Source organism: Anarrhichthys ocellatus, unplaced genomic scaffold (assembly GCF_004355925.1).
Source record: "Anarrhichthys ocellatus isolate YVR2014 unplaced genomic scaffold, GSC_Weel_1.0 scaffold24, whole genome shotgun sequence".
NCBI lineage: Eukaryota > Metazoa > Chordata > Actinopteri > Perciformes > Anarhichadidae > Anarrhichthys > Anarrhichthys ocellatus.
Window position 1 is genome coordinate 3307602 of NW_022280054.1, and position 23665 is coordinate 3331266.

Below are 23665 nucleotides of genomic sequence, written 5' to 3' on the forward strand. Positions count from 1 at the left end.
CAGCTTCATTCCCAAGCTTACTTGTTCTCACCCCAGATTTTTTGGCTTACAAGTATTGTTGAAAACAAGTTCCTTGGTGGACTAGCCTGCTGGCAGCATTCAAATTTCTTCTTGTATTAGAAACATTCATTACTCCAACATGTTTGTCTCTGATTGGGGAACTTGTTCAGCTAACAGCTTCTTTCAATACAAATCTGAGAAAAATAATTCTGAGAATAATTTGCCCAACATGTTCTACAGCATGGAGTCTCTTGTTAGCCCTAGAAAATAGGAATATATCACTTTGACAGTTATCTGGAGAAAGTTAAGTTCCACTTAATAAATCGAGATTTGAATCAGATCCCACCTTCACTCACTTAGTCCTGATAGGCCTACTATACTTTGAAAAGTATTCTATATATATTCCACATGCATAATGTTATTGGCTGTACATTTAGGCACATACTTTTAAGGATTGTTCAGTCTTTCAAAGCATGAGCAGGTGATGAGAATTTTAGTTTAGGTTCTTTCTCTCTTAACTTACTTTTTCCATTTCCCACTCTTCTCACATTTTTTTGTTCTCATCAGCAAGCAGAACCCCAAACTTGTATATAACTAATTAAATGTCAGGCCACCCATAGGTTAGTTTGGGACTTTTGGTCTTGGAAAGAACAGACTGCTCCCTCCAGTGTTTCGAATACAGCATAACGAGATTATATCACCATTTGTGATGTTTGGTCTCTCATGTTTTTTTATCAGTGAGGGTCAACTGCAGTCCTTCGCTCTAGAAACTTAATTTTATTCAATCTAATTTAATTAAGTACACATGATATTGTGTCATATTTCGTGTGCTTTATTTTCATTTGAAAGCCACAGTGACGAAAGCTATGCTTCTTTTCTTAGACTCCCCTTGCCCTCATCTACAGTTTGTACTACATTTCTTTCTCACTACTCTACTACCTGTCCATCTTTCCCATCCAGGTTATGGCAATCCTGGAGCCGGTGGTGTAGGAGCCGGTGGTGTAGGAGCTGGTGGTCGTGGAGCTGGAGGCTATGGAGGAGGTGAGAGTGTACCCAACATTTAGTTGACAGAAGTGTAGAACATTATATTCTCTCTATAAAAACATACATTTTACTACTCCCTCATCTTTGCTGCTTTGTTTCATTCAGGTGGTTATGGTGGTTATGGTGGATATGGTGGATATGGTGGATATGGTGGCGGCACAGGGGGCTTTTTCCCAGGAGCTGGACAGAAGGCTGCTAAAAGAGGTACAGCAGATGGCAGAAAATGTCTTGATAGAAATGTAACAGCATCCTGTAAAGGCAGTGATGGCACAAGTTAATTGGTGCCACGAGTTGAATGATTGGTATATTGATTGGTTGATATTCTATATCAAACCCATAATGGCATCCTTTTCCTTCCAAAGATAAGTCTGTCAGATGGGACAACTTAAGGGCCCTCATGAGCTCCGATTTGACACCCAGTGACATTTATGAAGAAGTACTGCATTTAGCGTCACCCACTCTATGGCAGTCCCCTGGTGTGCTTGGACCAGGTGGAATGGACTTCTCTTACGTCCTTTGCTACTTTGAGTGTATTTATAAATTGACAGATGGAAAGATGTTGTTTTAGCTGACCATACAAGTTGTCATATGTCAAAAACTATGATTTTGAAGATATCAATACACTAGAACATTGCAGAAATCAGACATTTGATTGATTATTCTTATTTTTAACTATGTAAAATTGATGTGCGCATCAATATTTTTAGGAAACATTATCTCTTCCTAATGTTACGATAATGTTTTGTGTGGTTTATTCAGTGCTTTAAGGTTCAAATTGGGGAATAAGTTATCAGTATAGGTAACATCCACATCAACTGGCTATGGTGGTCATCTACCCAGCTGCCTGGTTTAGGAGGTAATCACTTGGAGAAATATTCAGTTTGGTTCATGCTTGCTTCAAGCACTGTCCCACATTAAAAGTAGTTGCTGAGACATGAACATAAAAAAGCACAATAATTAGATTCCTTGGGGATTATTCCCTAAATCTTTTATATTGACGAATACCACTGAAACTCTGGTTGTCGTAATCACAGCTGCAGGAGGCCCTCTGCTACCACATGGAGGTAAGCTGATTCTTGGCCTGATGACAGACTACTGAACAAACTTGACACGAGTTCACATGTGTGAACATTGATAGATCTGCACGCTTTCATGTTATGAGAAAGCCAAAATGAATGTTTTGCATTAATGGTAACTCGGCATGAAAAACACTGTTTGGCAAACACACATACATTTTTATGGTGTACCTGAAAACCTTGGACTGTTTGAAATTCAACAGAGCACAGCCAGACCTCAAAGTCTGTGGCGTACAATGTGATGAGGGTGGAGTGGGATTTAATGAGGGATGTTTGGGTGTATTGGGTTCAATATATTCAAAAAAACATTTTTGTGATGCTAATTTCTCTCTTACTATACTACTGAAATATATGTGTTTACAAAAGAAATAAAGTCTGGGCCGTGTATGTGCACATAATGTACTTGAAATTAGGCAGGCTGATGAAGCAGGGCCTCTGCAGGGCCCGATCATGGCCAAGACTGTACTGTGGCAAAGAGCCTACTCTAAAGTATTAGTTGGCAATGACAAAACTGGAGCTTCTTGAAATCAGTGTGTACTAATTTCATGACACTCAAAATACCAACTAATTCCTACGAAAGAGCACAAATAAGATAAAACATTCCCTCACCAAATCTCCCAGGCCACATACTTAAAGGCAGTGCGCAATGTCTGTCTGGCTAAGTACAGGGAGTTTAAGATAAAAAAAAATGTAAAAAGTAAAAAGTTTAAACAAACACACCAATGTGTTTTATCCTGCTGCCAATACTCCCTTACAAGTGAAGCTGACGGCTCATTTCCTAAATGAGGGGATAGCCAAAGAAATGAGGCATTTGATGAGGCAAGGCGAATGCCATGCGTGCTGGCTGCCTCTCCTGATTAGATTAAAACTCAACCATGTTGCTTTTGATTATGGGGTGATGACAGACGTATAGAGCCAGATTAGCTGCTCTCAATACCAACGGTGAGTCTAAGAATCTGACTACCTGCTGAAGAGGTCTAGTCTGGCACAAACCACACACCTGCTCATTACTGCTTTTCAGTATCACAGGGCCCTCTAGCGGCCATGAGATGTTCAACTATAGAATACTTGTGTTGTAAGGTTTTCATCACTCTGATGTTCAACGACTATGACCTCAAACCTAAAATTGTATATTTATATTCTGGATTTTTGTCTGGGCACTTAATTCTCAAACAGGGACTGGAGGCACTGTGCTTGGGACGGGAGCAGGTCCTGGAGGCGCTGGAACTGGAGCCGCAGTGCCCGCTGGAGGCAAGACACACATGATACATTATTCCTTTTATGTTATTTTGCACTTTTTATGTTTGTCATACTGTGATCTCGGCCTCCCAAGGACTGGAAACACTGCTCCCATTACCTTTAACATTTCCACTTTAGGATTTAGGAATACTACCAACATCTCATACCACAAATTGGCTCTTCGTCAGGTATAAGACTTGAATGATTTCTCAGACGAAGAGCCACCTTGGGCACCAAACATATTACATTTCCTAATGTGATAAAGAAAAAAAAAATTAAAGAAAGTGGTTGACTGTGTTGAGAGTTCTTGGGACGCCGGAATCATAGTTACAGTTCTTTGGACTTAGCACCAAACAAGAAAGATGTTTTTTAACACTGTATATGTTTCATGTGCCTTTTTTTTCAGTGCCTGTTATTCCTCAGACAGGCCTCCCGGGAGGTGGTGTTGGTGCTGGAAAGAAAGCTGCCAAAGTGCCAGGTTTTGTAGACTCAACAATAAACTCAAAAGGCTGAAGACAGACAGGATGCAGTTCACTAGGCAGCAGAGCCGCATCAAATGTATTTTTTCTTTGCATGTGCAATTACCATTGCACTTCAAATACAACATAGTTTATTTGATGTGCTTTACAGAGCAAGGATACATAATAAGGAACAAAATAAACGTTGGATTTATAGTATATACATTATACATGCATACATACACTAGCCTGTGAAATGTAATGTCTACATTCTTATTTGTTGTTATAGGTTTTGCTTAACTTTGACTCTGCTGTGCTAGTAAGAGGCTATGGAAAAATTAACTAATTTTAAGAATCCAACTTCCAATATTATGATCTCTCTTCCAAAGAGGATTTCACTGATAAGAAATGAGATATAAACAGCAAAAGAAAGATTACAGACAACAAATGTTGCCAGATGCCAGCAGCACCCGCCTGGCTTTGCTGCATCCTGCCTGGCTCTTTTTGTTGTAGTGTTTTGTCATAATGATTGACAGGCATGTCATTTTCCTTTTCAATAAATGCTTTAAAAAACAGATTTTTGCTGCACATCAATGCCAGATCCCTCTCATATTTTTATTGTGGATGCAGAAGTGAAGTACTATCCTCTCATTTGCTTTGGCAGGTGTGGGCGTGCCTGGACTTTACCAAGGTGGACTGGTGCCAGGACAAGGTTTGTCTTATTCATAGATTAATCTCAGGCATTATTTCTCACTATTTGTCAAGTGTTTCAACATTGGACTGCTCAATGTTTTTACAAACGAGGACTGTACAGCGATTTAATGAGGCTTTTCTTGTGGGGGTTGCCTATGGCTCCTTCAGGGTTTGGTGGACGCGGAGTTCTGCCTGGGGTTGCCACAGGAACTGACCTAAATTCCAAGTCAAGTAAGATTACATTTTTTAATCATGATTCATTTTGAATTTCTTTAATCACCATTGAGGCTAAAAATCCTGAGTGAGTTCTGGCTGGCCGGCCATTCCTTCAGTGTCTAATTGGATTATGTGATTTATCTTATGCAGTTGGAGGGGGAGGACAAGGGGGTCAAGGACCAGGTAAATTTATTTGTGATTTTGCTGTATTACAAACACATATATATTTGTATTATTGGTATTAGCTGATTAGGATTTAACTTGATTTATTTTGTCACAGGAAGCCGCGGGTACGGTGGGCCGATGCAGCCCGGTGTGTTCCATGGATACCCCCTCAAATCACCCAAATTACAAGGTGTGGTCTGGATCTATAACTGTGTTATTCAGAAGTTGAACTCTACAGTTCATATAATGATGATGATGGTGATTTATCCAGCATACAGACAGTCATACTCGCCCTATAGAAACCTCTATGGGTACCGCCCTAAGGTTTTCTATGCTGGGTTTATCACTGGTTCATTACAAAGAGAGGACTCGTGTCTTAAGGGACCCTAGAAACTTTTTATTCATTTATTTCCGGATATCAACTTTCTGATGCCTCCAAAAGCCGAACTTAGCCTCCATTTACCTGCTTTGTAGAGATTCCAACAGCAATGCTACTGTGCTTCTAGTCCCTTAGTGGATGAGCCAATTCATGCTGTAACTAAACTTTGCTCAAATATAGTAAGCTCGCCAACTCACACATGTCCATAAAACAGCTGTAAAATCACATCAATGAAAGGATGACAAGTCTACAAAACTGAATTCATTTGAAAAGATCTATTCTGTTACTATGATTTTTTTCTTACACTACTCTAATTGTTATGATTGTCCTCATAATCACAACTGTATGATCACTGAAATGGTGGTCTTGCCTTTAACATATTACAGGTTATTATCTGGCATTTATGCCTATATCTGATGGTTAAGAGGAGATGATGACGGTAGAGACGGAAAGAGACAGTGGCCAGACATTTGACCACAATCTTTAGCCATACTGAAACATGAGGTTTTCAGTGTACATGTGATGTGTTTAAATGGCTTACATTCTTTTTTTATTTCGACATCTAGAGAATCTGGTATGTTTTACATTTGTAGATGAGAATTACTCTCCAAACATGGCTTGCCGATTTTTGCCGTGTGCTATAGGTGATATAGAGTCAACAGTATTAACTTGAGACTGTTTCATAACCTGTTACACATTCCTTGTATTAACTTTAACCCTTTGTTGCATCTGATCATGTGTGTATGCACTGAATCATTCTGGCTCAACATTCTCTCAAATGCTGTTTTTTTCACCTTCAGGTGGCTACGGAGCAAAACCTGGAGGTGGCAAACTGCCTTTTGGTAAAAATATATTTTTTTAAATGTTCTGCAAAAACTTTGGAATATCTGTTGCATCAGCTCAATGATTAATGATGCCTCACATTACAATGTTTCAGGTTACGGCTTTGGAAATGTTGGCGCTGGACTTCCGGGAGGAATAGGTGGCCCCGAGTCAAGGCCTGGATATCCTGTTGGAACTGGTGCGTGTTTCTACGAGTGTATTGTTCATTGATATGGAGTTAAAAGGTAGAATAGACCAAAGAATACGTAATATATTTTTTCTTTCTGCAGGAGTGGGACCCGGGGGCATCTCACCCGCTCAGGCTAAAGCTGCCAAATATGGTAGCCTACCACATTCATTACCATTTTTTATCAAGAAAAACAAAATACAAGTTGTGTAACATCTGTACAGAATATGTGTGTATGTAAAGTGTGTGCTCTCTGCTGCAGGAGGTGTTGGAGGTGTTGGAGGTGTTGCCGGCACTGGTGGTCTGTATCCAGGGCAGTTGCCAGGAGGTATGATTTCCGAAAAACAGACTTAAAAAACTAAACTAAAAGTCTAAAGCCATGTTAGCCCCCTCATGGCTAAATAGTTTATTCTACACCAGAAATAGAATTGTGGGATGGTGGAAAATAAAAAGACATAGTCTTTTTGGAAGAACAATATGGTCAGATGTGGCTTCCATTATTTTTTTATTTAGATTATCTCAACATGTCTTGCCCTTTGGGGACTGTGTGGTAGAGGCAAAAAAGCTGCACAAGTTAAGCAGCACTGTAGACAGGAGAGAGATTTTTTGGTGCAGGACAACCATGATAAAATTAACAAATGAATAACACAATTAATACGTGATAAAATTTAGGGGTCCACAAGAAAGAAAGAAAAAGATCCAAACAACTAAGCTGTTACCAAACTAACTAAAAATGAATAATTATTCTGTACCAATGAACTACATGACTTAAATCTTAACTTGTACTGGGACTTACTAATATCTACAGTGGTTTAATATCGTTTTTTCTTTCTGCAGGAGTGGGACCCGGGGGCATCTCACCCGCTCAGGCTAAAGTTGCGTAACATCAGTACAGAACATTCTAGTATCTTCATAAAGTGTGTGCTCTCTGCTGCAGGTTTGGGTGCTGTTGGAGGTGTTGGAGGTGTTGGAGGTGTTGCCGGCACTGGTGGTCTGTATCCAGGGCAGTTGCCAGGAGGTATGATGTCTAGCAAAAGACATAAAAAACTAAACTAAAAGTCTAAAGCCATGTTGACAGCCTCATGATTGAAAAGTTCGTTGCCTTCTTTTTAGTTTTTTTCTATGTACTTTAGTTGTAAACACGTTATCATATGCTTCCCTATGTTTACATATTTTACAGCTGGATATGGAGCTGGGTCCAAGGCTGCTAAATATGGTGAGAACTTTCATGTTTTTGTGTCATTGAAGCTTATTTAAAATCATCTTTTTTCATCTTTATTTTTTTTTATTTACTCATTCTGTAGCTGAAAGGTACTTAGTATTACATTGGGTTTAGTAAAAAGCTCTCTCTCTCTGTCCTGGAGGAGTACCTGGAGGAGTACCAGGAGGAGTACCTGGAGGAGTACCAGGAGGAGTACCTGGAGGAGTACCAGGAGGGGTACCTGGGGGGGTACCAGGAGGAGTACCGGGAGGTGCACCAGTGTTTGGTGGATATTCACCAGCAGCCAAAGCCGCTAAATATGGTATGGTATATAAAATGGCATGATCATATGCTCCCTTTTTTTACTTAACATAATGTTGCTATGTGAGCTATACAAGTTGTACTTGTGTCTTCACAATTACAAAATTCTGTGTACACTATATGGAGTAAGTATTAGCTATAATTGTGTTTTGTCTTGGCCTCCCTTTCCCATATGCATTGAAGGACAAGGAGGGATAGGAGGACAGTTAGGGAGTGGGGGACTCGGAGGAGGTGGAGGATATTCTGCTGCTGCCAAAGCTGCTAAATAGGGAAAGCAACTTTTTTTGTCAACTAAAGATAAAATCCAATTATGATCAGGAACATAATTATTTTGTTTTGCTTTACTCGAGTCTTTCTTGCAAAAGAGATCTGATCTCAGTAACATTACCTGATTTATCAAAGGTTATACCTGTACTATATATACTACGTAGATGGAATATTATTTTTGACTGCAAAATGTGATTTCAGTTGCACTCAAAGACTGTAACTGGACATGGTCAGCCTTCATCTAGAACAGATGGCTGACTTTGTGAACTCATCAAATGTTTATGTTGAAATGTGAACTGAAACTAAAGTTTTTGTGGTGGTGGTAGTTGTTCTGAAAGTATACAGCCTACAGTAACACAACCACATCAGGTTTCTCATTGTACTCACAAAAGCATCTTTTTATTTGGTCTATTTTAAGTTTTTCGCAGCAAACTCATTTCAGTTGATTATATTTAACCATGCAGCTTGCTTTACATAAAAAGGCTCATTAGATAAACTTGTTTTCCACAGGAGTAGGGGGAGTTGGAGGAACAGGAGGCCTGGGAAGCACAGGAGGATTTGGAGGAACAGGTGGACTTGGAAGCACAGGAGGATTTGGAGGAACAGGTGGACTTGGAAGCACAGGAGGATTTGGAGGAACGGGTGGACTTGGAGGCACAGGAGGATTTGGAGGAACAGGAGGATACTCAGCTGCTGCCAAAGCTGCTAAATATGGTAATTATAAATTACTGTTATCAAATCTCCGAACCTGTCATGTGCTTCCTTTGGGTGTATACTACAGATTCCTGGTATTTAGCGATGTGTGATTCACATGATACCAAGGCCAGGTGGTAAGCCAAGACTCTGAGATTGAATACAGAGGGGCTGAGATCACAAGCAATGGTCTGGCTGTCGTGTGTGTGTTTCTTTTTTTACAGCTTTGATATTTCTACCTTTGAAACGCCCAGCAACTCCACGGTCCTGCCAATGCTCAAACCTGGCACTGTACCTGCTATTAAAACTTAAATACAACCTGCTTAATAACACTTTCAGATGCAAAGCCAGAGAGAAAGAAGTGATGTTGCATACATCTGCTTGTGTAGTATGCACAGAAAAAGGGGAAGGCTCACTTTGCCTGCTGTGATCTGCTCTTGATTCTTAATTTCGCTTGATTGTTCTGAATACAATCAATTGTATTGCCAGCAAACTCACTCCAAATTTTGCTATATTAAGACATGCCAATGTTTTACATCGAAATATGTCTTACACAGGAGCAGGGGGACTAGGCGGCGCAGGGCGACTAGGAGGAACAGGAGGACTGGGAGCAGCAGGAGGACTAGGAGCAGCAGGGCGACTAGGAGGAACAGGAGGACTAGGAGGAACAGGAGGACTGGGAGGTGGAGGATACTCTGCTGCTGCCAAAGCAGCTAAATATGGTAGCTGGAATTCAATCTCTGTAAAAATCATATATATTGCAGACCAAAACCATTGCATTTTAAGTAGTATTTTAAGTAAGTGTGCATGATTACATGATTATTTGTTTTCCATTATTAAGGTCCAGGTGGTGCAGGGGTAGTTCCAAGTGGTGGTGCAGGTGGAGGAGTTCCTGGAAGATTCCCCTTTTTACCAGGATATGGATGTAAGCATGCCCCACAGACCTTTGATCTACATGAGTAATAATATTAATCTGGCAACATTTTAAGATCACGTTTTAACCTCTTCTGGGCATGTTGTTTTGCAGCTTTGGCGGCTGGTGCTAAACCTCCTACATACGGTGAGACTGTGGTGTTTACCATTTGACATTGTGTAATGATTACCATGTCATATGGTGTGGCATGACTTATTTATCTCATGCAGTGCTGATCTACTCACTGTTACATGAATCAGATGTTACAATCACGAGTTTTGGAATATTGCGTCTTAAATGGATAATACTGAAGATTTAATTTGGTTTGCTAAAATGGTAATGACAGCAGCTTACAAAAGAATTATGTCATTTGTAATCTTTCATTCATAACAGTGTACGAGAGATTAGTTCTTTATTCAATCCCAAACAGGAGTCCCAGGAGCAGGCCTAGGAGGAGGCGGAGTTCCAGGGGGAGCAGGGCAAGTACTTCCTGGTGGTGGCGGCTATGGTGGTAAGTCATCAAATTGAAAAATCAGAGTAGACAAAAAGGTTTTGTACAGTGAGAGTGTTTCTACTGCTTTGCTTTAGGACAAGTTGATCAAATTAATTGGGTACGGGACAAGCAAGAGTACCTGGTGTAGTACTATGAGTAGGAGGAAACCACAGCAGAAATAAGCATACAGTCATATAGATACAACACAACACATTTTTTTTTTTATTATTTAGAAATGTATTCTGGGTACAGTACAATACTTACTGTAACTTATCCTATTTATTATAAGACTATTAATTGTTAACTAATGATGGAATCTACTTAACTCCCCTTCAATAGGAGTTTTGGGAGGAGTTGGAGCAGGGTTAGGGACAGGAGGACTGGGGGGGGCAGGAGGAGTACCAGGACTAGGAGGCGGACAATACTCTGCTGCCGCAAAAGCTGCTGAATACGGTAGGTGAAAAGAGCACAAAAAACATAGTCAGAAATCAACTAATTCTGGTTGGAAGGTTAATATTTTCAAACTGAATTAGGAGTTGCAGGAGGAGCTGGAGCAGGATTTGGAACAGGAGGCCTGGGAGGGACAGGAGGAGCAGGAGTAGGTCCTGGATTTGTACCAGGACAAGGTGGACAATACTCTGCTGCCGCAAAAGCTGCTAAATACGGTATAATAAATATAGGCACACATTCAGAGACATTCAATAGTGTATGAACTAACTCTGATAGGAAACGATTTTCAATGACTAAAAATCTATTGTCTTACTTATTTTATCTTATGCTCCTTGTTCTTAGATTTCAATAATTAAACTAATCATGTAACCTGCTCCATCTCGCTTGATTAGGAATTTCAGGAGGAGCTGGAGCAGGGTTAGGAACTGGAGGAGCAGGAGTACGTCCTGGTTTTGTACCAGGACAAGGTGGACAATATGGACAATATTCTGCTGCCGCAAAAGCTGCTAAATACGGTACAATAAATAAGCACACAAATATCACACATTCAGAAATGCATAACGTGATTCTGAGTCTCTCTTACTTTATCATATCCTACGTAGATTTTATTCATTGGTACATAAACTACACAATCATACTCACTGTATTGTGTATACAACTGATTATAATAGGTAAGACACAATTGTTGTGTATTGTACAACTCATTTAACTTGCTTTATTTTCCTTCATTAGGTGTTGCAGGAGGAGCTGGAGCAGGGTTTGGAACAGGAGGCCTGGGAGGGACAGGAGGAGTTGCACCGGGAGGAGTTGGGGCTGGAGGTATATGTGCAGTGTGTATGGAAAGACAGTAGAAGTACTATGATTTGTCATCATACAAAGTGATAAAGTTTCAACATAAATATATTGATGGGGGTATGTTTTCATGCAGGATATCCAGGCGGTGTGAAACCACCAAAATATGGTGAGAACCTGGTAATCATTCAGTCATCTTATACAAATGAAAAAGTAATATTTTCTAAATCACCTGCTGACAATTTCCATCCAACGTAAGTAAGGTAGCCCATACCTGATTTCCTCAGTTATGTCCACCAGCTCATGTCAGATGTCAGACCTCGTCTAATAGTGAACCCACTCCCCCCGACCATGCAAAGGACACTTATTTTGACCGCCTGGGTCTGCAATCTCATTCTATCGGTCATTAGCCAAAGCTCAGTCGCAATTTCATAACGGTTTTGGAATCTCTCTAAGTCAGAACCTCACCTGACTTTTCTCTATCAAGCCTCATTGGACCACTTTACCTTGAGTAAATATCATGAGTTATTTCCACCGCAATGTTAGCAATTGTCATCTGATGCTAAGTTACGTCATTCAATTATTGTTTTACTTCTACCATTCACAAACAATAATGACCAATAAACATACATATGTTGTTAAATAACAGTAAACACCAGATTATAGGGTCAGTCCCTGACAAAGAGCAAGTGCTCCTATATCTAGACTTCCCATTTTGTGGCGATATTCAGCCGTCACAGAAAGAAATACATTGCAGAGGAAGCAAATGCCAATTTGAATCTTCCTCTTATTGTTGCTATCCATTCATCAAGACGAGGTAAATGCCCCAACAGAGTCAATAGAGGGAGAAAAGTCAGATAGATTAAAGCCATTATTGTTGGCATTCTAGTTAGAAACAAACGTTCACAAAAGCTGTTTGTGATTTAAAGTAGCAGATAACAGTGGCATCCGTGTGTGCCTCTTGCAGGAGGCGTCACTGGAGAAGGAATTGCAGTGCCAGGAGCTACTCCAGGTACAGTTGTCAGTGGTGGCCCAGATGGTTCTGCTGTCTTGTCGCCAGGTAAAGCTGAGAATACAGTTACATATTTTCTTAGATGACCATTTTTTATACGTTTTACATTGCGAATGGCCTTTTTTTTTTTGTTGCGTTTACAGCGAAGGACGCAGGGCCTGCTGGAACTCCTAGACCAGGTACAGTGAAATGCCAAGACTCTGCATTTCCTGGGACATTTCCTGTTCACACTTTTACACATGTATATTTTAGCTGAAGCTATATCAAGCATATGGGAGGGAAAGTGCCAATTTCCACTTGTATATGGCAAATGCACTCTACCTTGGGGTTACTGCACCAGTACTGTAACATCATTTATCCGCTCCACGTGTTTTTCACCCATTTCCTGCCCACAAAACTCACATGTTGTTTTTAATGCTAGTGCTACCAGCTATTGACCACCTCTAGCTAACAGCCTCCCAGCTGTGGCTGTATCATAGTCCACCTCACAGCTTCTGCCTTTTCTAGTCTCTCTCACGCTTAAAAGTACGATGGATGAAACTGGAACCTGTTGTCTTTTGACAGAGCCCACGCCTATAGCCGCAACTGGCAAGACGCCAGAGGTCCCACGGCCCAGTAAGACTTGCTGTTTGCATGAAACCTTTGACCATGAAGTGAAACCTGTGGTATTTGATATATATTAAGTTGTAGTTGAGTTGTAACGTATTTGCCACTCTGATGTAGTGTGGGACAGTCCTCTCACTATTTGTTAATGTCATTGTTCCTCCTAAAAGAGAAAGAGTCTTTTATTTATTGAAATAAGTCTTTTGCAGGTCATTGTTTTTAAGCATCATCCAAATTTAACATCTTAATGATTTCAGATTTAAATCCTAAAAGCACAATCTGTTATCCAATCTGCTATATTTTTGTTCACCTGTATTAAATTATACAATATGAGAATATACTAATAATTTAAATGGCCAGAAATTACAGTATGGGACTTAGATTTTCAGATTTGAACAATTAATGATTTGTCTTCTCAAATAATGTTTGGACTGTAGAAATCTTATTTTACAAAATAATATGCTGCTTCATTTTGGGACTGTGAAGACAGGCACTATGATATCACTTCACCAACAGTAGGCTACTTGTCCTGTGCTCTCCTTTCCTTTTACTAACACTGACACTCAGCTTGATAGCTGTCATTTCTGGACATTGGCAAATATAATGTATTCATTTAGCAGACATTCAGAAGGAAGGGATACTTTAATGCTGGCATGCAATTTCCCACATGTGATTGCTCTGAAATGTTTACACTTCTTTTGACAATATGAATGCTTGCACTTTTTCCTGACCAGTTTTACAGTTCAAGTTCTACAGCGGGGGATTTTTTAATTATATATTTCCTGAGTTTACATTTCATAAAACCATTGCCATGATAATAATGTGACATTTGATCTCCAGTTTTATATCGGTATGAATAGTAAATGAACTGTGAATCCCCTGCTATAGAATACTATCTATACGTACTTCTGCTGTCTTGACATTATTTCTTTGTCATGTTAATTGTTTGTTTTATATTATTTTGAAAGGAGTATGTCTTGTTCCTGTTTGTTTTTCCCATACCTTCCTTTCTTTTATAATTCCATCATTAACACTGTATATTTAATGATTGTTATAGTAACTAAATCAACCAAACAAAAACATTTTAATTCAAAATTTGCCTTTTTTTGTACTTGTGGTGGATGTGTGAAAACAGGCGGTGGGTTAAAAATAAGTGCATATTTTTTGCAGTTACTTTATTTAATTCTGTTGTATGTCTGTTTTAATAATGTATATTCCTGGCTCTTTTGACAGCTGGTGGAGTTATTCAGCCTAGTGGTAAGTTTTACATAACAAACTTGATCATTGTACTGAATATATAATTACTACACAAAGCTTAATTTGATGATGCTTTTTGTTATTTCACAGCTGGCACAAGTGTTGGTAAGTATGTAAAAAAAATATATTCTCATATTAATATTTACAACAAAAAACGTAACGATTATTATTTTGCACATCTTGTATTCAGTCAATAGATAAATGACCAAAACCCTGTGTATTTATTTATCATAGGTGGAGCAGGTGTTGCAGCTCCCTCTGGTGGTAAGAGACGTTTTCTTTTTCTTTTGCATGTAAATTTAATCTGATCTATTAATCTATTTACAATATTCTGTAGTATTTGTACCAAATGTAGATTGCTCTCTCTTCGTCTGTTACCATATTTTATGGAGGATGTTAACTGATGTACCTCTTACCTGTGTTTTAGTTAGTCCGTCAGGCCATGGTCAGCCTGGTAAGTGTAAACTATCTGTTTGTATCTGAGACTTACTGATCTAATAAATAAGACTCACACTGTGATATCAACTAATCTCATTGTTTACCTGGTCATGTGACTTTCATAGTTCAAAGAAAGCCTGAAAAAATAAATCTAAACAAATGATTACAAGTCAATTATTATATGTATGAGAATAAAGTAATAAAAATCAGTTCCATACATAATAATCAAACTAATTTAGTTGCAGTTGAGTCTTAGAAATAACATATAGTGGAAAGCTGAACCATTCTTTAGTATTAATACTATATTTACAGGATTTGCTTCTGTATTCAGTTGCATTTTGTTTTACTTTACCCCACAAGATTTATTTTCCTTTGACGGAAAGCTCTGCTTTCATCCCAACATTTTAGATGGGCTCTCTTTCTATGTTGTGTATGTTTTTGTCCTTTTTGTCTTCATTTGTATTAATTCGTAAAATGTTGTACATAGCTCATGAATAGTCTCTTCTATCCTTTAGTTGTAACTGGAGTCCAACAACCTGGAGGTAGGCCAATATTTATACTTTTATTCATTTAAGAACTCCATGTTGTTTTTAGCCCTCAAGCTATGTTTGTCTTTGAAACTTCCACTTTTTCTTAATTATTTACATGCTAATACTGGTACTTGAGTCACAATGACCACAACCTGTAACTCATGTACCAAACACCCCAAACCAATTCTGATAACATACGGACACATGTCCTGCTTTACACTCCGTTTGCAGTTCTACACCATACTTTATTTTCAAAACACTACACACAACTCTCTAACATTTGGCACAATCTTCATGAATAAAATCTCCTATGTTCACATGGAACACCCTGCCATTCAACATGCTAAACTTAAGACTCCTCACATGGGCAAACATGGGTTGCACAATTGTTCAATTAACAATCAGAGCTTTAGCAATAAAGCTCCAAAATATATATACATAGATATGTATTGTTTTGAATGCAGAGTTATATTTTGCAGGAGATTTGTGGAGTTTATCCTTTTGTGTGTAGAGTTCTAAAAAATATGAGGCTTTCAGAAAACCGTTTGTAAACAATTGAGAAAAACTGTAATGTGATACAATACATCCATCTGGCCACACGGTGGAGACAAAGACAGAGTGAACAGCTATGGTCAATGGTCCCTGCTGCAGCCAGTGACTATAATAATACTAAACCTTGCTGTTTTTAGGTGTTGGTGTCGGCACAGGTGGCAAAGCACCTAAACCATTCTTACCAGGTAATGATGGCTAACAAATCATCAATCAGAATTGATCTGTATAGTAATGTATTTGTTCTAACATTGTGTCCGATAATGCATATAGTTGATTTAGCTCATTCCATGGCCACAATATCAACATTAAATTCATTGGTCATTCAGGTACTGAATATTCAGTATTACTGTAAAAATAATCTTATCTACTCTATGTGACTCTGCAGCAGAAAAAGCGCACAGCTGTGTGACTATCTGTTAAATGATTCATAATGTTAACCCAACTTTTCCTGGAAGGTCCCATTCATGACAGAAGAACAACTTCTACATGCAACCAAGTGTTTGCACATATCTGCCCACTTTCATACGTCTAGATTTGTATAATTTGTAAATGTATTTTTTATCTTTATCTTCATTTCTAAATCAAAACTTCCTAATGATGTTATCAATACTTTGTATTATCCTATTCAATGTTATAGATCATGCTTTCACACACTGTATTTATCTTACTGTGCACATTCTGTCTGGACAGTTAACGACTCAACTTCAACCGATAAAAACGTTGGTTAACATATTAGGAAACGCTGCATCAGGCCTTTCTCTACCCAATTACACCTCCAATAGACTGACTGGTCATCAGTTGTATGCATCAGCACATTGACAGTTGTACAGTATTTCAGCTATTCTGCACTATTTTACCTGAGCTTGACTCGAGACCTAATGTAAGGTGTTTTTCCTGCATTTCATTTAGTCCAACTCAATCAGTCAAATATCAAGATAAATGTTATTGTCCCGGAGAGAGAGCATCCATATAAGACAATAAAGAAAACCAAGAAACATTGAATAAAACGGTCAAAAACATACAATAAGGGGTAAAATTAATGTTACATATTGCATACTTTTCAAGGCAGAGTGTAACAGAGGGGGTAGGATTGTGGCCTTCATAACGTTATGAAGTAAAACAACAAACTAATAATCTTGTGATGATTGTACCTGAAGTCGACATCACATTCCTCTATTATTTTTGATTCATCTCAGTTTTCCAAGTGATAACCTGTTTCATGAAACAATCCACTGGACTGATTAACTCAATAACTAGTGCACTGCTTTTTATTGAAGCTAATCTAAGGCTGCATAGGATGAACGATTGTAATGGGGAATATTCAGTTAAATCTTCACACTTCCAGTCTTCTAACACTTTTACTTCCTAGGTACAGGAGCAGGTGTTGGGCAAGCCGGAGGTGGATATCCCTACGGTGGAACCTATGGAGGCAAGTTTCCTTTTTCTACAAACATTTATAGATGTGGCTGTGATTTCTATCCTGTCTGTGCTTCAGCTCCTCGTGGTGCTGATACCACATCATGTTTGTTTTCCATGTGAAGGCTCATACGTTGTTGTGTTGCGCTTTATTGTAGTTGCGGGTGGAGCAGGAGCAGGAGCAGGAATCCCACTGGCAGCCGGTGGTTATCAAGGTCAGAACTCATTCTGCATTTCATTTAACACGTAAAAATTGACTTCACCCTTTAAACACTAGACACATGTGTCAGTTAATGGGGAAACAAAAAGCATATAAACACATGCTTTTGAGTCATATATTTTTTTTTCCATGATAACATTCATCACCATTTCTTGGAAGAGGCAGCCCCCGACACAAACTGTAAAAGATGAGCTGACCGACCAGACAATAATGCTACTTTTCTTTGTCATCATGATTCAGGGGGATACAGGCCATATCATCATGGTTATGGCCAGGGTATGTATGAGAGGAGGCTGACAGCACTGTTACACAATGTTCCCCCGACTTAAAAAAAAGAAACTAGAAGGTTCTGCCCAGTGCTCAAAGTGTCAGTTGGTCAGGAGATGCCATCGCGTTGCACTTCCTGTGCAGGAAGCTGACCAGCATGCTGATAAGTTTCTGTATGGGGCTCAGTTTCAGGAAGGAGAAACCAGCCGGATACTTTGATAAAGGAAATCAACTGGTGTTTTAATTTTCCAGTTTTTCTTTACAGGACAGCTATGGGTGAACCATGTAAGAGTCTTAAACACCACATCTAAGCCAGTTTTATTTCTCTTGTTACAGGTGGGTTGACTTATCCTTCTGTAGTTGGACTGGGAGGTGCTGGTGCTGGTGCTGGAGCTAAACCACCCAAACCAGGTAGTGTAACAGGCCTGCTTCCCACTTTAATATTGCTAGAATGTTTTAGTACTGGTAAAGAATCATGTGTTAGTCACAAGTGCTGTTTTTCGTTTCCTTTTATTGTGACAAAGATTCTGCTGAAGATATTAGAATGGATGTATTGACATTTATTGTATTAAAGAAACATTTGCGGTATGAGTCCAGCGTCCAGCTCCACCAAAGGCAGTAATCCCTGAAGAATTACAGTACCGTTAGGAATTTGTAAACCGAGCAAGTCAACAACACAACATTTCCTGATGAAGACTGATTACTGCTATAGTTATACTGTGTGCAACATCAAAGTGTGACTGTTTGAAGATAACACAAACCCCCGGAGAGTCCTGCCCTGAAAAAACGTTTGGATGAGGTTGTTAATGTGACCTCAGCTGAGCCACTGGCTAACTGTCACTTCAGGGGCAGAAATGCTAACAGCTATAGACACCACAAAACTGATAATGAGTTAAACCCACTGCACACAAAGCCATAAGAATAGACACATTATCACGATTTGTTTCTTTGCTTTTCATTTCAACAGGCTACGGCAATGGTGGCGGTGGAGGTGGCGGTGGCGGTGTTTATCAGCCAGGTGAGAAGCGCCGCATGTTTGTTCGATATTTTCTGCTCCTTTCCTCCTGTATAATCTCTTTTTTTTTGTTTAAACAAACAAACAAACAAAAGAAGACACAACAGAGGGTTAATATGGCCCACATTTGGCTTCAGATGTCCACAACACACTTTACACTTTGGGGAGTGTAGCTTCTGGTCCTTCCTCTCCTCCTCTGCTCATCAGTGAGGATGAGTGTAATCATAAAGCTACAGCCTCCTCTCACTGCCCCACAGATACTATACGAGCATTAAACCTCACGGCCCTAATCCTCCTCCCAATGGCCAGAGAGATACTTGTCTGTGTGAAATGCTTCCACAGATGGTTTAATAACTTCCCTCATTTGCCAGTAGAGAAGAGAGCTTTGCCAAATGGAGAATAATTATTGGCTTCCACATAAATAGGTCAAGTTGTCATATTCACTGTATGTACTGCATGTATCACTAGGTTATTGATTCACAAATAACCTAAAGATGTTTAATGCTTATATACAGTATTTCAACACTAATTATTATGTTGAATGGTCAAACTCGTATTGTCAGTTTACACACTGATACAATTTTACTGTCAATGAGTCTCAATGGTAACTACTTTTTAATTTTGCAGGTTGGGCTCCTGTGGCTCCTGGTTATGGAGGAGGTTACCCCCAGCAGTACTACCAAGGTACTAGTGCTGCCCAGTGAAGAGACAAACATTAGTAATGTGTTGTTGGTAAACTTCTTTATTCTTAGTAGTCACCTTTGAGGACCATCGGTTGTGTCATAAATCAGTGGAAAGGACCCAACAGAAATCGGAATAGGGTCATTTACCTTAAGGAGGTGGAGGTGAAGGAAGAAGACAGTATTAGGATGCTGTTTGTGTGTGTGTGTGTGTGTGTGTGTGTGTGTGTGTGTGTGTGTGTGTGTAAGAATGCAGGTGTGCTTTGTTTGCCTTTACTGAGGTGTTTGCGTCCTCTCTGAGACCTTTGCAGACAGCGCAGGTCCAGCTATCAGATAGAGAAATGCCATGATACAGAGATGAGGCGAAACAGCTTCTTTAGTAAAGAGGTGAAAGGAGAGAAAAGCCATCAGCACAAAGCAGACTGCCTTCAAGATAATATGATCGATAAAACTACTACAGCAGGGCGGCTCAATCAGTCATTACATCAACCAGCCGACCGCACAAAACCTCTGCCAACACAGATGGCAAGCATGGACGAGTAATCAAAGCTGCAACGATACAACATTGATCCAACAATATGCAGACGCTGTGTTGCGGATTGAACTCTGAACTGATCTGTGCTCAGCACTGTTTTTCTTGTTTATAGCTGTTTTGCATATGAGAGATGGCATGCAGCTACATATTGCTCTCAAATTTCAGAAGAACTTCGTCACATGTTTTATTTTCCAGTGTCTGTAAAATATCCAACCGAAGGCTCATAATGATGCAGTAAATGTAATAAATACAGTGTATGATGTTTTACTTTTCAGCTGCAGAAACATGATCTATTGCCAACAATCGTGTTTGCAATATTTTGCATACAGTACTGAAGTATCCCCTGTATTGTCTTGTGCACCTATCTTATGATTCCCACACCTGTTCAGATCAAGTGTAATGTTTAAAGTTTCAATCTAAAAAACAAGCTGAAATAATATCTGCTTTTATGTTGAGAAGGTGACAATATGCACTTACTGTCACTATGATGCGACAAAGGGGCTTTTAGTGGAGAAGTTTCAGTCGGTTGCAATCAATATAACTTCATGCTATCACAGATGCTACATCGGATCTGTCCGGACTCTGCTGTACCTACAAATAGTTGAAATATTATTACTTTTTTTTTACCAAAAATTAAAATTGAATGTTGTCTGTAATGATGAAGCATTTTCTGTGTTGTTTGTTTGAAATCTGGAGCCTCAGTGAGGATTTGCATTGAAGGCGAGATAAGAACAGAGATGAACAGTCACATGCAAACGCACATCAGCGATTATTACACCCCATCAAAGAACTGCTGTTGATTTTATGCATATTGAACGGTAAAACCATGGACACCAGTACATCCTGTAACCTCCGTGTCTCGTGTTTCAGCCGGAGGAAGTTTGCCCGTCTGTGCGGGATGCAAACAGAGGATCTACGATGAGGAGTACCTCCAGGCACTCAGCAACGACTGGCACACCGTCTGCTTCAGGTCTGTTCAACACTAAACTCACCGACAGCAAATCAAGTAGCTTTTAGTTTTGTATTAAAACAAGCATTTTCAAACACAATCTTTTGTGTTTGAACTCTTCTCTCAGTGCACCTTTTTACTGTACTGGTGATATGAATACTGCTCTGCCTCCTCCTTGTCCTTTTTTGTGAGAAAATCTCCTTTAATTGTGTCTTTTCTTCTTTCTCATGAGTTTTTGCTTTTGGTTGTCAGGAGATCGTGTGACTTTTCTCTTTTGGGTTTTCTCGTCTTTGAGTTAAACTCAGGTTCAAAAGCATTGTTTGAATATTGTTATTGTATCAGGCAAGAGACGGGTTCAGGTGATTTGTTTAACACCATGTGTTATTACTCCTATAACTCCTGTGACGCACCTCACCACAGAAACAATGTCTCTCACACCTGAGCAGCCTGAAAACCTGTTTAAATAATGTTTACAAAAAACAAATACACATAGAGACATCATCGAGCATTGACTTTGATTTCAAAGTTATCTGAGACTCTGCTCCGTCTTCCTTATCAACACATGTCAACCGTACTTTGTGCCGGTTTGTGTTTCAGTCTCAGGCAGCTTTCTCTCTACATCTCAGCAGCTATAGATCGATGAGATTGAAAAAGCTTATTTGAAGAGTGAGTGTGTGAATATTGAGACTGTTTACAAGATGCCTTCAGTTTGTTCTCAGTTGGATTTCTGATGAATTGTTCTGCAGCACGTTGTGTGTGTGTGTGTGTGTGTGTGTGTGTGTGTGTGTGGGCAGTGAGACTTCATGTGTTTCTGTGTGAAAGAAATCTATTCGTCACATTGTTTGGATTTCAACCAGTATGTTGATTTTAACATTGAGCACAAATCTTGTCTGTTGTTGAACTGATCTGATTTGTAGAAGACAGAAATTACAACACTTTAGCAGCCTCCCAAACCATAGATTATATATATAGATATTATTTGATTATTATACATTGCTATTATAACCCTGCCTTTCAAGCTTAGTAGCTGACCCAGTCGTCACATTTTGAGACTCTTAAGGACTTCTCATGATGGGATTTATACATTTTTCCAAAGATTTAACCACACAGATTAAATCTAGATTCTCCAGTTGCTTCACATTCTCTCTGTAAGCATGTTTCACGAGGAGCTCTCAGCTTATGTGTGTCTTTGACTGTTAGTATGTATGTGTGTCGTCCCGACCGGACTATAAAAAGTGTGAGTCACTCAATCTTCAGATCAATACAGTCGCCTCAGGTCATACAACACGATGCATTTGAGAACATGAATGTAAAGAGATTCACAGATGGAGGAGACACACTAATGGCCATTGATTCTACACTCGAAACTGAAATTTGAGACTTCCGCTTTTCATGACATTTTAGATTCTTATATTGGTTATTTGGAAGCATAAAGTATCAGACAAACATTTTTCACCACTGGAATTTCCCTTCAGTAAATGAAAGCAAATATTTATCGTATGAAGCCCTCCGTGCAGCAGAAACTTAAATACAAAATAAATGAGCAGAAACTGAGACCTGTTTATTTTGTTGTTTGATGCATTCTCTCTCACACAATGTGATACCATGACACTGCAGCAAAAACATGACCAAGCTCTATGACTGATCAATTCAGCGCTGATAATCTCATTAAGATGAGTCAGGAGTAATTCACTTTGAAAGTAGGCCGGTTTTTACAAGGCTCCTGTATGTATTATTAATAGGACACAGTTGTTGTTGTTGTTGATGTTGCTGCAGCTTTCGTTCCTGATGATCTTATGTAATATCTCCACCTCTTTCTCTCCGTCTCTCACATCTATTGTAGAGCCAACTTTGTTTCTGACAAACAGGAGATCAAACAACTTCTTGTCGAGGAGTTCTGACTGAAACATTTAGTTATTTGCCTCACAACACTCAGAAATAACCATAGTTCCTGAAAAGAGATGGCTGGTCCTGAGGGGCTTGAGGGGCTTGCAGGTTACAGAGGGTCTTCCTGACTCCACACTGAGTGTCAAGTGGCATCACTTGAGGCAATTTATCAGGACAGTGTATCTAACATTAGCCACATGAGCTAATATTAGTTGGTGATGCATTATGGCCAACATTAGCTCGCCACAACACATTCAGTAATAGTTTACGAACATCTTGTCTAGCGATACCAGATAATGGGAGATCTCTGAATGTCTGGGGATTTCTAAATGCAAAGTCCAACGACAGCAAGAACCGCCGCTACCAAACCTCCGCCCCTTATATGTCCTGGACTCGGACAGGCCAAACACAACCGTTTATCTACATTTGTGGTGCCGCGTGGGGATAACATGCTGTTGTTGGTCGTCTAAGAGGCGGCTCCGGGGGTGCCTGTTGTTGTTGTTGTAGAATCCAATTAAAGGTTGAACATGAGACATGCTAACTTCAGGGTTTAGAGGCAGCATGAGAACTCTGAGTTAGTTTTTACTTGCTTGAGGCACGTAGAGCTGATTAGGTCTGCGTATCTTTTCTTAACAGGTAAAAAAAAGTAATGCGACTCTTTTGTTTAAATGTTTTTGAAAAGCTCCATCTGCATCGTCAACGTCACACCTCCTTTCACTCCGTTAATCTGAGCTGGTTGGCAGGTTGCTATGTGGAAAACTCACCTCTCAATGTGTCGTTAATGATTTCCCCCGGCTGGATGTCTGAATGGGAAATCTGAGCAGGCTATCTTCTATTTTGTGTTGTGCGTGTGTGTGTGTGTGTGTGTGTGTGTGTGTGTGTGTGTGTGTGTGTG

General features: G+C 39.5%; 1 protein-coding gene across 1 annotated transcript in view; it reads left to right on the forward strand.

Annotated features, from left to right (window-relative positions):
- elna (elastin a) overlaps positions 1-20920 on the forward strand; it is a 42471-nt gene extending 21551 nt beyond the window's left edge. Inside the window, exons 6-46 of the mRNA XM_031860966.1 lie at positions 961-1041; positions 1150-1248; positions 3297-3371; positions 3766-3837; positions 4482-4529; positions 4679-4741; positions 4877-4909; positions 5007-5081; positions 6071-6112; positions 6208-6291; positions 6383-6433; positions 6542-6607; positions 7217-7297; positions 7460-7495; positions 7644-7802; positions 8579-8782; positions 9319-9483; positions 9603-9686; positions 9789-9821; positions 10105-10185; positions 10507-10620; positions 10701-10832; positions 11010-11132; positions 11350-11436; positions 11546-11578; positions 12377-12469; positions 12565-12600; positions 12986-13036; positions 14258-14281; positions 14372-14386; positions 14516-14545; positions 14709-14735; positions 15235-15261; positions 15939-15986; positions 17171-17230; positions 17376-17432; positions 17678-17713; positions 18041-18115; positions 18672-18722; positions 19347-19403; positions 20805-20920. Coding sequence (XP_031716826.1) covers positions 961-1041; positions 1150-1248; positions 3297-3371; positions 3766-3837; positions 4482-4529; positions 4679-4741; positions 4877-4909; positions 5007-5081; positions 6071-6112; positions 6208-6291; positions 6383-6433; positions 6542-6607; positions 7217-7297; positions 7460-7495; positions 7644-7802; positions 8579-8782; positions 9319-9483; positions 9603-9686; positions 9789-9821; positions 10105-10185; positions 10507-10620; positions 10701-10832; positions 11010-11132; positions 11350-11436; positions 11546-11578; positions 12377-12469; positions 12565-12600; positions 12986-13036; positions 14258-14281; positions 14372-14386; positions 14516-14545; positions 14709-14735; positions 15235-15261; positions 15939-15986; positions 17171-17230; positions 17376-17432; positions 17678-17713; positions 18041-18115; positions 18672-18722; positions 19347-19403; positions 20805-20920 — 2924 coding nt within the window. The remainder of the gene's footprint in view (positions 1-960; positions 1042-1149; positions 1249-3296; positions 3372-3765; positions 3838-4481; positions 4530-4678; positions 4742-4876; positions 4910-5006; positions 5082-6070; positions 6113-6207; positions 6292-6382; positions 6434-6541; positions 6608-7216; positions 7298-7459; positions 7496-7643; positions 7803-8578; positions 8783-9318; positions 9484-9602; positions 9687-9788; positions 9822-10104; positions 10186-10506; positions 10621-10700; positions 10833-11009; positions 11133-11349; positions 11437-11545; positions 11579-12376; positions 12470-12564; positions 12601-12985; positions 13037-14257; positions 14282-14371; positions 14387-14515; positions 14546-14708; positions 14736-15234; positions 15262-15938; positions 15987-17170; positions 17231-17375; positions 17433-17677; positions 17714-18040; positions 18116-18671; positions 18723-19346; positions 19404-20804) is intronic.
- Positions 20921-23665: the final 2745 nt, after the last annotated feature.